The following is a 12,901-nucleotide window of genomic DNA, read 5'->3' as shown; positions in this document are numbered from 1 at the left end:
TTTTCCCTTGTGTCTTCAACTTTGGTTCCTTCCCATGAACATTTAAACACGCTTACCCTACCTACAAAAAAAACCTCTTTCTTTCCATCTTCTACTTTCTCTTTCATTTTTCATTCAATGCTGATTTCTCAGTATCTGCCCATTCTGATTCTTTTCTGGTCTTTCACCCCTTAACCTGTGGTCCACCTGGAGCTGCTCTGTCCATGTTTATCAAAGTCCTCTCAAAACCCAGTGGACACTGTTCAGGCTTTTATTCTCAGAAATATTTGACCTTGTTCAAAAAGTCTTTCTCAAAACGTTCACTTGGCTTCACTTTGTTCTTTTTTCCTCTCCCTCAAAACTTATAAATTCTGCCAGTAGTTTTGAAAGGCAAAGATAAACTTGGAGTTCCTAAATCTCAAAAGAGGTCAAAGAGATTAATCCTAAGAGTAAAGATCATCAACAACGTCTTTTCTATTGTCTTCTGACCCTCTTAGGAATACTTTTAAGAATCTGTTATCTAAGAATGCAAGATTTGCAAAACATTGTTATCCAAGGCATAAGCATGACCCCACCAATCCTTATCAACTGCAAATTTATACCCTCGGAGGAAAGGAAGACTGTTTTTTGTTTGTTTGTTATCTTTGCTCTAGGGCCAGAGATTAAGGGTAATCTTTTAGATAGACAATTTAGACATTTAAGCATTAAGATTTTATTTATTTTTCTTTTTTTGTGAGGAAGATCAGCCCTGAGCTAACATCTGATGCTAATCTTCCTCTGTTTTTTTTTTTTTTTTTTTTTGCTGAGGAAAGTTGGCCCTGGGCGAACATCTGTGCCCATCTTTCTCCACTTTATATGGGACGCAGCCACAGCATGGCTTAACAAGCAGTGTGTTGTGCGCGCCCAGGATCCAACCCTGTGAACACCTGGCTGCCAGGACGCTAAAGCAGAGTGTGCGCACTTAACTGCTTGCACCACCAGGCCGGCCCCTCATTAAGATTTTATTATCCTTGCTTTTGGAGAAACCAAAAAGATTTGCAAATCTGTTATCCAGAAGAGAAATTGTTCACAAACATTTATTTAAATTTGAAATTGCCATTTAAGAACGTGTTTCTTAATCATAATACACAAAATATTAAAGTTTTATAATGTAATATTATTTTGTCTTTCACCTAATTTTAATTACAAAGTTATTCAACTCTGTGTTAAATATTTTTTATTTTATAATTATATTTACCCTGTCTAGGATATATAATTGTTGCGATATGCTTATATTTCTTTTTATTTCTGGATTAGTTTTTACAAATGCCTAATACTTTGAAGTAGGGTATTCTTTTTTTTTTTTTTTTTTCTTCCCCAAAGGCCCAGTAGATAGTTGTATGTCATAGCTGCACATCCTTCTAGTTGCTGTATGTGGGACGCGGCCTCACCATGGCCGGAGTAGTGGTGCCTCAGTGCGCACCCGGGGCCATGCTGTGGTGGCATCCCATATAAAGTAGAGGAAGATGGGCACAGATGTCGGCCCAGGGCTGGTCTTCCTCAGCAAAAAGAGGAGGATTGGCATGGATGTTAGCTCAGGGCTGAAAAAAAAAATTCATGGATAAGTTTCCATACCATTAAATCTTCTTTTACAACGTGGTTTATGGCTGAGTAGTAATCTAATTTATGGATGTTCTATAATGTATTTACTATTGTACAGTTAGGTTGTTTTCAAGTTTTCTCTATAATAAATAATACTAAAATGAATAAATATGTAATTCTTTGTCCACTCTCATTACTTAACTCACTCAACAAATATTTATCAAATGCCCATCAACTGTCCCTGCCCTTTTGTAGCTTATTAGTGCCTTAGAATAATCTAGAAGTGGAATTGCTGATCAAAGGATATGAGTATTTTTTAAATTTATTTTTAAAAATTGTGGCAAAATGCATATAATGAAATTTATCATCTTACTCATTCTTTTTTATTTATTTTTTGTGAGGAAGATCAGCCCTGAGTTAACATCCGTGCTAATCCTCCTCTTTTTTGCTGAAGAAGACGAGCTCTGAGCTAACATCTATTGCCAATCCTCCTCCTTTTTTTTCCCCAAAAGCCCCAGTAGATAGTTGTATGTCATAGCTGCACATCGTTCTAGTTGCTGTATGTGGGACGCAGCCCCAGCATGGCCGGAGAAGCGGGGCGCGCACCGAGGTGCGTGGGTGCGCGCCTGGGATCCAAACCTGGGCCGCCAGCTGTGGAGCGCCCGCACTTAACCACTAAGCCACGGGGCTGGCCCATCTTACTCATTCTTAAGTGGCATTAAGTACATTCGCATTGTGCTACCATCACCATCATCCATCTCCAGAACTGTTTTCAACTTGCAAAACAGAAACTCTGTATCCATTAAACCAAACTCCCATTCCCCATTCTCTCCTCCCCCAACCCCTGGCAACAACCATTCTCCTTTCTGTCACTATGAATTTGACTACTCCAGGTACCTCATATGAGAAGGACATGAATAGTTTAAAAACTTTTAATATATATTGCAACTTTTCCTCCAGATAAGTTATACTAATGTGTACCCCAGAGCTGAGTATAATAATGCTTCTTTCCTTGCTTCCTCATCTGAGCAAGCTATTGTCTTTTTTTTTTTTTGTGAGGAGATCAGCCCTGTGCTAACATCTGCCAATCCTCCTCTTTTTTTGCTGGGGAAGACTGGCCCTGGGCTAACATCCGTGCCCATCTTCCTCCACTTTATATGGGACCCGCCACAGCATGGCTTGATAAGCAGTGCGTCGGTGCGCACCCGGGATCCAAACCAGCGAACCCTGGGCGGCCGCGCTCGTGCACTTAACCACTTGCGCCACCGGGCCAGGCCCTGAGCAAGCTATTGTCTTTTTTTCTTTTTGCTAATTGGATAGACAAAGACATTTCATTGCTTTAATTTGCTGTGTTTTGTTTGTTTGTTTGTTTTTTACTATTGAAGTTGAATATTTTTCATGCTTATGATGACAGCAATTCTGCTAAACTGATATATTTCTTTTTTTTTTTTTTTTAATTTTTTATTTATTTATATTTTTATCCCCAAAGCCCCAGTAGATAGTTGTATGTCATAGCTGCACATCCCTCTAGTTGCTGTATGTGGGACGCGGCCTCAGCATGGCCGGAGAAGCGGTGCGTCAGTGCCAGCCCAGGATCCGAACCCAGGCCGCCAGCAGCAGAGCGCGTGCACTTAACCGCTAAGCCATGGTGCCAGCCCCAAAACTGATATATTTCTCACTTTATTGATTAGAAAATCAAAAGCCAGAGAAACAATCTTACCCAGGACTCCAGAGCCAGTAAGTGACAGAGCTGGGATTTTAACCTAAGTCCATGACTTCAGAACAAGTTGTATACTGTTTAGCCACATTGCCTCGCTTTTGATTTTCTATTTGGGCTTAAAGACCAGAATTACAATGTTTTTGTTTGTAGAACTCTTAAAGAAGATCAAATTCAACCCTGTGATTTTATAGGTAAAGAAAGTGAGGTCCAAATAGGTTAGACCTTTATGACATCTCGGACCATTCAAATCCTTCTACTTAAAAAATTTCCAGGGCCGGTGGCGCAGCGGTTAAGTGTGCGCGCTCTGCTGCGGCGGCCCGGGGTTCGCCGGTTCGCATCCCGGCTGCGCACCAACGCACTGCTTGGCAAGCCATGCTGTGGCGGCGTCCCACATAAAGTGGAGGAAGATGGGCACGGATGTTAGCTCAGGGCCTGTTTTCCTCAGCAAAAAAAGAGGAGGATTGGCAGATATTAGCACAGGGCTGATGTCCTTACAAAAAAAAAAAATTTCCATGCCTAGATATGTATCATAAGAGCCTGAGTGAATTGCCCATGATTACATAGTCACTGGACGAGCCGTAATCAACTCAGATCTCCCAACTCCTGGTTTGGTGCTTTTTCTGCTATATTAGGTAGCTGCACTCCCTCAATTAGTGTTCTCTTTCCCTTGATCAAACTCCACTTTAATAAATAATAATGATAAGAATAATTAATATCAGCTAACTTTTATTGAGTGTTTACCATTTGACAGACATTGTCCTGAGCATTGCCTATGCATTATCTCATCAGCTCTCCCGGCACCTTAGCAAAGAATGCTTTTTTCTCACTTTACAGTTGAGTGAATTGCCCATGATCACACAACTAATAGGTGGTGGAACCAGAGTTTAAACCAGTTGGTCTGATTTCTGACTTCAGGTCAGAAAAGTTAAATAAAGAAAATCAAAATGCAACCCATGCTTATTGTTGAAAACAGATGGGGACTGTAGATTAATTTAAAAGTGTTAACTAGGATGCACTAGAAGGAGATAGGAGAAATGGGAATGGAGGAAACTTGGCTATCTAGAAGAGTAAGACCTCTGGAAATAGCACCAATTCATTCGGTCATTTATTTATTGCACAGATATTTATTGAATGTCTACTACCTGCCAGACACTTTCCTCGGCAGTGGGGATACTTAGAGGGAAAGATATGATTCCAATCCCCAACGAGTGTATTGTCTGTGAGAGACATAGGCACAACACAGTGACATGCACTGTGATAAGTGCCATAATGGATGTCCACTCAAGGCTCAGTGGGAGAAAGAAGAAGTATCTAAATCTATTTTGGTGAGTCAAGGAAGTCTTTGCCGTAGAAGTGACCTTTGAACTTGATCTGTGCAAAGGCTCTCAGATGAAATGAGCTCATAGAACTACAAATAGGTCAGTATCATTAGAGGGTTAACACTGATGATAGTGGGTGGTAGGAAATGAGGCTGCCTAGAGATATGGGTGCCAGACCAGGAAAGTCCTTAAGTGCCAAACTAATGAGTTTAGATTTTATCCTGGAGATGATGGGAAACTATTATATATTAGGTACACTATTTTGTTTTTTCTTTAGGGGAAACAAGTTTTTATAATACGTGTTATAAAATAATGTAAAATGATGAAGTCCTGTTCTCAAAAAGGTTGAAAATTATTTTGGCAACGGGCTAATTCTTCTATAGCATTTGAAAATCTCGCAGTAGTTTGGCAAAACAAAGCAAAAGCAGACATTGATGTATGCTGCCATACTTAAACTTCTCAATAACTTCCATGCCTTTCCACAGGTAGTTCCTTCAGCCTTGAATGCCAGATTGTCTTACCGAAAAATCTCTACTTAAACTTTGGAGCTATCTTCTCCTTGAACACTTGTGTGTGCTTACCACTTGGCAGGCATTGTGCCGAGTGCTCTAAACACATCCTCTTATCGTATTCCTATGGCAAATTAGAAGGTCAGTTTTTATTTTCAGTTGAGAAAACAAAAACTTAGGAAAGTTAAGTGACATGTCCAATGTCATAGAGCTAATAAGTAATGGAACCAGAATTAACCCAGTCACTCTGACTTTTGACTTTTACTCAGAAAGGGCAAAGTTAGATGAACAAAATTCAGTCCCTCTTAGAAAACAGATGGGGAGTATAAATCAACTTCCTTTGGAGGTGTTCTCTCTCCCTGGTTTGGTTTCCCACATTGCTGGGGATATAGTCTAATAGAAAGCTACCTGTATGTTTGCCTAATTAGACTATGAATGACATGACTTTGAATTATTCACTACTGTGTTCCTAGCACCTATCTCAGAGCCTTGAACATAATAGATGCTTAATAAATGTTTGTTAAATGAATAAATGCATGTCTCCTTTCCACTCTCTAGTGCTGACAAATTTCAGATTTTTGTAGCTAAATTCATGCATTGGTAATCTTTGTTTTGTGAACTTTTTTCTGGAAGAGTAGAACAAAAGAAGAGAAAATTCTATGTCTTTTCACATCCAATTGCCTTTGAGGAGCTGGGAAGAGAGCAATTCACACTTGATTATCTTACATCAGATAAATTAGCAGCACCTGAATCGCTGGGCAGTCGGGAGCTAGAGCCCTCTCCAGCCTGACTAGACAGCTTTGTCTCAGCTCAGAGGCCATGATTCCTTCCCTGCCAGTCTTGGCTCTCGGCCTCCTGTTAACTCTGGCTTTGAGCCAGACATTACAATTTCAAGAATATGTCTTTCTCCAATTTCTGGGCTTAGACAAGGTGCCTTCACCACAGAAGTTCCAACCTGTACCTTATATCCTGAAGAAAATTTTCCAGGATCGAGAGGCAGCAGCAATCACTGGGGGCTCCCAAGACTTATGCTCCATAAAGGATCTGGGTGTCCGTGGGAACGTGCTCCGACTTCTCCCTGATCAAGGTAAGGAAATTGGAGTGTTTCCTGGGGAAAAATCTGGCAGCGGGTGGTGTGAAGAAAGGAAAGAAGGGGAAGTAACAATTACTGAGGGATTCGTAGAAGCCCTTGTGCTGGTATTTTACATATTTTATCTCATTTAATCCCAACCACATCCCGAGATTTGGAAGGCAGGCATTCTTACCACCTTTTTAACAATAAGGAAATGGAGGCTCAGACAGTAGGTAACCTGTAACCTAGTCAGGATCATGCAGCTAGTGCCTGCACAAAGTCAGGATTCAAAATAGTTTTTTTCTGAATCCACAGCTTTGTGCTGCAGTTTAGGTGGGAGGGGTGAGGGTGGAATTAGGGCTCAGTCTCTCCCTCTTCAGCCCACAATTGACGCATCCTGGTGCCTTTGGTATGGTAAGCAGGGGGCGAAAATTTTGAGCCCAGTTTGCCCATGAGTCTTTCTTCCCTTCTCCATACTTACCCACTACTTTTGCTGGGTTGAAAAGGCTATTCTTGATTTATGAATACAAAGCAATAATATGTTCCAATGTCATACCCTTTATATAGGATCTGAGTGAGAGCCATTCAGTAATTTGCCAAACTGACCACCCACCAAAATTACCCAGGTCAGCTGTTAAAAGTTGATTCACCAGCCCAGTTCCTGCCCCTCACTCTCCCACCCAATTCTTATTCAAAGTCGGAGATGGTGTGGTAATCTGCATTTCTATATAGCCTCCCAGGTAGTTCAGATGAGGAATTGAGAGCCCTGGTTAGTTAGTTTTACAGCAACTGGAGATAAAACTTGAATACTTATTTGCCCAAGAAGCATTTATTGGATACCTACTGTGTGCCGGGAACTATGCATGGCCATAAGAATACAGAGATTAGAGATAAAGTCTGCCCTTTAAAAGTTTATAGAGAGGAGATAGCCAAACAGATGACTTCCATACATTGTCCCAAGTTTTATGTTGGTGGCTCAGGGCCTTGGGGGTGGGAGTTCAGGGAAAATTCCTGGAGGAATTTATCAAATGAGGAGGAATCTTATCAAATGATACAGGAAAAGGACAATGTCACCATCATCCCTCCCTAATCCTCCCCCTAGAGAAAACTGCCATTCATAGTTGATACATATTCCTCTAGACTTTTCTTCTTTGCATATATATAAAAGAAACTTGTAATTTTTTTTATAAATGGGATCATACTATACATTTCTCCAGTATTATGAACATCTCGTACAAGTAAGAACAAAAAGTCACATTAACCTCATTTCAGTGATTGCATGATATTCCATTGTATAGACGTGCTATAATTTATGTAACTGATGCCCTGTTGATGGGCGTGGACATACTATAAATAGTGCAGCTTTACATCCATTTTGTGTGTGTGCACTTTTTTATTATTTCCCCAGGATAAATTGTTAGAAGGGGATTGTTAGGGGCCGGCCCCGTGGCTTAGCGGTTAAGTGTGTGCGCTCTGCTGCTGGCGGCCCGGGGTTCGGATCCCGGGCGCGCACCGACGCGCCGCTTGTCAGGCCATGCTGTGGCCGCGTCCCACATAAAGTGGAGGAAGGTGGGCACGGATGTTAGCTCAGGGCCGGTCTTCCTCAGCAAAAAGAGGAGGATTGGCATGGATGTTAGTTAAGGGCTGATCTTCCTCACACACACACAAAAAAGAAGGGGATTGTTGGATCAAAGAGCAAGCACATTTATGCTTTTTATATGTAGCTAATGTCCTCCAAAATTTATACCCTACCCTGAGTGTGTGAGAATTCTTACTTCACCACAATTTGACAGCAATCTTTTTAAAAATAGAAATTATTAAAGTATAACGTACATTCAGAAAAGTGCATAGATCATAGAGAAGAGCTCAGTGAATTTTCACAGGATAACCAGCACCCAGATCAAGAAGCAGAACCTGACCAGCACTCCAGAGGGTCCTTCATGCCCCTTCTGGTTAATGACGACTCCCCTGCAAGGGTAACGTCTATTCTGACATCCAACATTACATATTAGTTTTGCCTGTTTTTGAACTTCATATAAACGGAAATGTGGAATGTATCCTTTTTTTGTGTTTGGCTTTTTTCACTCAACGTTATATTTGTGAGATTCATCCATGTTGTGTGTATTTGTAGTTCCTTCTCATTGCTGTATAGTATTTATTTGTTTGTTTTTATTTTTTTTAAATTTATTTTTCCCCCAGAGCCCCAGTAGATAGTTGTATGTCATAGCTGCACATCCTTCTAGTTGCTGTATGTGGGATGCGGCCTCAGCATGGCCGGAGAAGCAGTGCGTCGGGGCGCGCCCAGGATCCTAACCTGGGCCGCCAGCAGCGGAGTGCGCCCACTTAACCGCTAAGCCACGGGGCCGGGCCCTGCTGTATAGTATTTAATTTAATTTTTTTGTGTGTGTGTGAGGAAGATCAGCCCTGAGCTAACATCCGTGCTAATCCTCCTCTTTTTGCTGAGGAAGACCGGCTCTGAGCTAACATCTATTGCCAGTCCTCCTCCTTTTTCTCCCCAAAGCCCCAGCAGATAGTTGTATGTCATAGTTGCACATCCTTCTAATTGCTGTATGTGGGACTCGGCCTCAGCATGGCCGGAGAAGCGGTGCGTTGGTGCTCCCCCGGGATCCGAACCCCGGGCCGCCAGTAGCAGAGTGCGTGCACTTAACCGCTAAGCCACGGGGCTGGCCCAAGTATTTAATTTTATAATATATGACAATGTATTTATCCATGCTACATTGGATGGCCATTGGGTAACAGCACTCTTTTCACTTTTAATTTTTGTGAATCTGGTAGCAAAACATGATCTCATTGTTTTAGTTTTTTATTTCTTTTCTCTTTTTTTGGTGAGGAAGATTGTCCCTGAGCTAACATCTGTGCCAGTCTTCCTCTATTTTGTATGTGGGACGCCACCACAGCATGTCCTGCTGAGCAGTGTGTAGGTCCACACCCAGGATCTGGAACCCGTGAACCCCCGGCCGCTGAAGCAGAACACATGAACTTAACCACTATGCCACCAGGCCAGCCTGTAATTTTTATTTTTTTAATAAGGTGGAATGGGCCACTGCCCTGCCACCCTCCCCCCATCACCAACAGCTCTGCCACCTAAAAAAATAAATAAAAAAAAAATAAGGTGGAATGCATTATCAAATGAGTCATGAATCATTCATTTTTATTTTTCAATAATTGCCTATTTATACATTCTGACTATTTTTCTATTGAGGATTCTTCTTTTTCTTAATGATTTGTAAGGCCTCTTAATCATTTGTAAGAGCTCTTTATAATCATGGGTTTTAACTCATATGTTATAAGAATTCCTTTTTTTTTTTTTTTTTTTTGGTGAGGGAGATCAGCCCTGAGCTAACATCCATGCTAATCCTCCTCTTTTTGCTGAGGAAGACCGGCTCTGAGCTAACATCTATTGCCAATCCTCCTCCTTTTTTTTCCCCCAAAGCCCCAGTAGATAGTTGTATGTCATAGTTGCACATCCTTCTAGTTGCTGTATGTGGGACGCGGCCTTAGCATGGCCGGAGAAGCAGTGCGTGCGGTGTGCACCGGGGATCCAAACCCGGGCTGCCAGTAGTGGAGCGCTCGCACTTAACCGCTAAGCCACAGGGCCGGCCCATCAGAATTCTTGATGGTTCTTTGTGTTTTTAATTTTGTTAATGCTGTCTTTTGAATATAGAAGTTTTTCATTTTCATGCTCTCAAATCTCCAATTTCCATTCTGGCTTTTGGGTTTTCATTCATGCCTAGGAATGTGATTTAGTGATAGGAGTGAAAAGGGAGACGAAAATATTAGAATAAGAGCCTTGAGCAGGAGAGATCAACTTTCCAGAGAGGTTGAGAAGAATAAGTACTGTGAAAACATCCCTGCACTCGACAGTTAGCCAACCTTTAAGAAAGATGTCTCAGTTGAGTAGTAAGTATAAAGAGTAGGAAAATAACTGGACTGGCCCCGTGTTGCAAGCGGTTAAGTGCGTGTGCTCCGCTGCGGTGGCCCGGGGCGGCCCGGGGTTCGCTGGTTCAGATCCTGGGTGTGCACCGACGCACCGCCTGTCAAGTCATGCTGTGGCAGCATCCCATATAAAGTGGAGGAAGATGGGCGTGGATGTTAGCCCAGGGCCAGTCTTCCTCAGCAAAAAGAGGAGGATTGGCAGATGTTAGCTCAGGGCTGATCTTCCTCACACACACACACAAAAAAGAACCTCTGGCCTTAAATGAGGAGTGAGAGAAACAAACCCTCCCCAATGGTAGGGTTTGAGTATAACTGATAATTTCCTGCCCTTATTTTGTACACGTGGATATGCATATAACATTTGACATTTATATCATATAGGTGGATATGAATTAAATACATTATGTGACTCGCACATCTCTATTTCCATCTAGGTTTCTATCTTTACTCCAAGAACCTTTCCCACGCCTCCTCTTGCCTGCAGAAGCTCCTCTACTTTAACCTGCCTGCCATTAAAGACAAGGAGCGGTTAACAATGGCCCAGCTGGGCCTGGACTTGGGGCCCAACACTTACTATAACCTGGGGCCGGAACTGGAACTGGCTCTGTTTCTGGTTCAGGAGCCTCGTGTGGGCCACTCCATCCCTAAGCCGGGTAAACTGTTTGTACTGAAGTCTGTACCATGGCCTCAAGGTGTCCTTCACTTCAACCTGCTGGATGTGGCTAAGGATTGGAATAATAACCCCCAGAAGAACTTAGGTTTGTTCCTAGAGATACTGGTCAAAGGAGACAGAGAGTCTGGGGTGAATTTTCAGCTTGAGGACACCTGTGCCAGACTGAGACATTCTCTTCATGCTTCCCTGCTGGTGGTGACCCTCAACTCTGAGCAGTGCCACCCTTCTTCCCGACAAAGGAGATCAGCCATCCCTGCCAATAAGGCTTCCTGCAAGAACCTCTGCCATCGTCACCAGCTGTTCATCAACTTCCGGGACCTGGGTTGGCACAAGTGGATCATTGCCCCCAAGGGGTTCATGGCAAATTACTGCCATGGAGAGTGTCCTTTCTCACTGACCACCTCCCTCAACAGCTCCAACTATGCCTTCATGCAAGCACTGATGCATGCAGTTGACCCAGAGATTCCCCAGGCTGTCTGTATCCCCACCAAGCTGTCCCCCATTTCCATGCTCTATCAGGACAATGATGACAATGTCATTCTACGACATTATGAAGACATGGTAGTTGATGAATGTGGGTGTGGGTAGGCTGTCAGAAATCAGAACAGAAGGAGTGTTCTTAGGGTAAATCTTCTAATAAACCTACCTATCTGGTTTGTGACCTGTTGGATCTGAAATATCAGTATATTCATGTTTACAATTTATCTTCCTGGGAAATCCATCATGATTAACAATGTCCCTAATTACACACACACACACACGCACACATGCACAATTAATGAGCTTAGCTAATTTTTGCTCTAATATAGTCATTATACTCATGACAGTATGTTAGACTCTAGGTAGAAGGAAACCGGCATTTACTGATAGCCTGTTATGGGCAGGAACTATTCTGTGTGTTACTTATAAATATTTCACTGTACTTTGAGGTAGGCATTATTATTTATGCTGATTGATAGATAAAAAAGCTGAGATTTACAGCAGCTAAATAACAAATTTTCCTAAGGTTGTCAACTTTCCCTGGCAGATCTCATATGCCAAAAAAAATTATTTTGAGAAAATACAAAATAATGTAGAAAAATATACCAAAAGAGTACCCAATATCTGCATTTCCTTCTGGTCTTCTATGGATTGTTATATATGATTCCTATAGCTCATATCACACTGTAGTTATATTTTTGTATCTTCCTGTACTTGCTTAACATTATATGCTAGTAATTTTTTTCCAAATCACCAACATCAACATAGTTAATTTAATGGCTGTATTATATCTGAATATTTGGATGCATATTTTACTTATGAGAATGTTTATCATCAGGCATTGTGTTGTTTGCAGTTTTCATGATGGAATTGTGTTATAACTCTTTGTTAACACATCATTGTCCATATTTTGTCCCCATCTCCTTAGAAAAATTTCAGATATGAATTACAGTCAAAGGTATAAGTTATAATAAAGTCAAAGGTATAAGGTATAATTAATATAAAATATATTGATATTAAAACAAACATGCTTATATTACAGGGCAAAATGCAAAATTCACACGGACTTCAAATATAGAACTCGAGACTTGGTAGAAGTGGTTATATCAGGAAGTATGAGGTCATTCACCTCTCTTGTCAGGAGAACTAGAGTGGAAACATCTGTGATGACTGCTTTATTTAATCCTTTCTCTAATTCCAATCGTCACTACGTTAAATCAACCTCACTATTCTCACCTGGATTATTGCTACAACTTTTAACCTGATCCTTTGTTTTTATTTTTGGGTTTTTAAAAATGTAGATTATTATAATTTAACCCTATTACAAATACACTTGAAGACACCTGCATAACCCTCCTAGTCTGTTTTCCCATCCTCCTAGTGAAACCACCATCTTGAATTTGGTGTCCACCTTTCCCATTCATTTCTTTATAATTTTACTACATATGTTTGGATCCATAAACAGTATAAAGCATTGCTTCACAAATATGTAAACTTTATAGAAACAATATCAGAGTATATTTTTCTACCACTTTTTTTTTCTCTCAATTTGTTATTTCAGAGATTCTTACAGGTTGAAACACGCATAGATAGCACTGATTTTTTTTCACT

At 41.3% G+C, this 12,901-nt stretch overlaps 1 protein-coding gene across 1 annotated transcript; it reads left to right on the top strand.

Moving 5' to 3' along the window:
* The first annotated feature begins 5,866 nt into the window (after positions 1-5,866).
* Positions 5,867-11,471, top strand: GDF3 (growth differentiation factor 3). Its single transcript, XM_004438658.2, has 2 exons — positions 5,867-6,195; positions 10,572-11,471. Exons 1-2 carry the CDS (start codon positions 5,928-5,930, stop codon positions 11,396-11,398), a joined length of 1,095 nt encoding a protein of 364 aa, XP_004438715.1. The 5' UTR covers positions 5,867-5,927; the 3' UTR covers positions 11,399-11,471.
* Positions 11,472-12,901: the final 1,430 nt, after the last annotated feature.

Source organism: Ceratotherium simum, chromosome 17, assembly GCF_057802395.1.
Source record: "Ceratotherium simum simum isolate JZ-2026a chromosome 17, ASM5780239v1, whole genome shotgun sequence".
In the NCBI taxonomy this organism is placed as follows: domain Eukaryota; kingdom Metazoa; phylum Chordata; class Mammalia; order Perissodactyla; family Rhinocerotidae; genus Ceratotherium; species Ceratotherium simum.
Note: the sequence above shows the minus strand (reverse complement) of the source record. Positions and strands in the feature narration are given on the sequence as shown.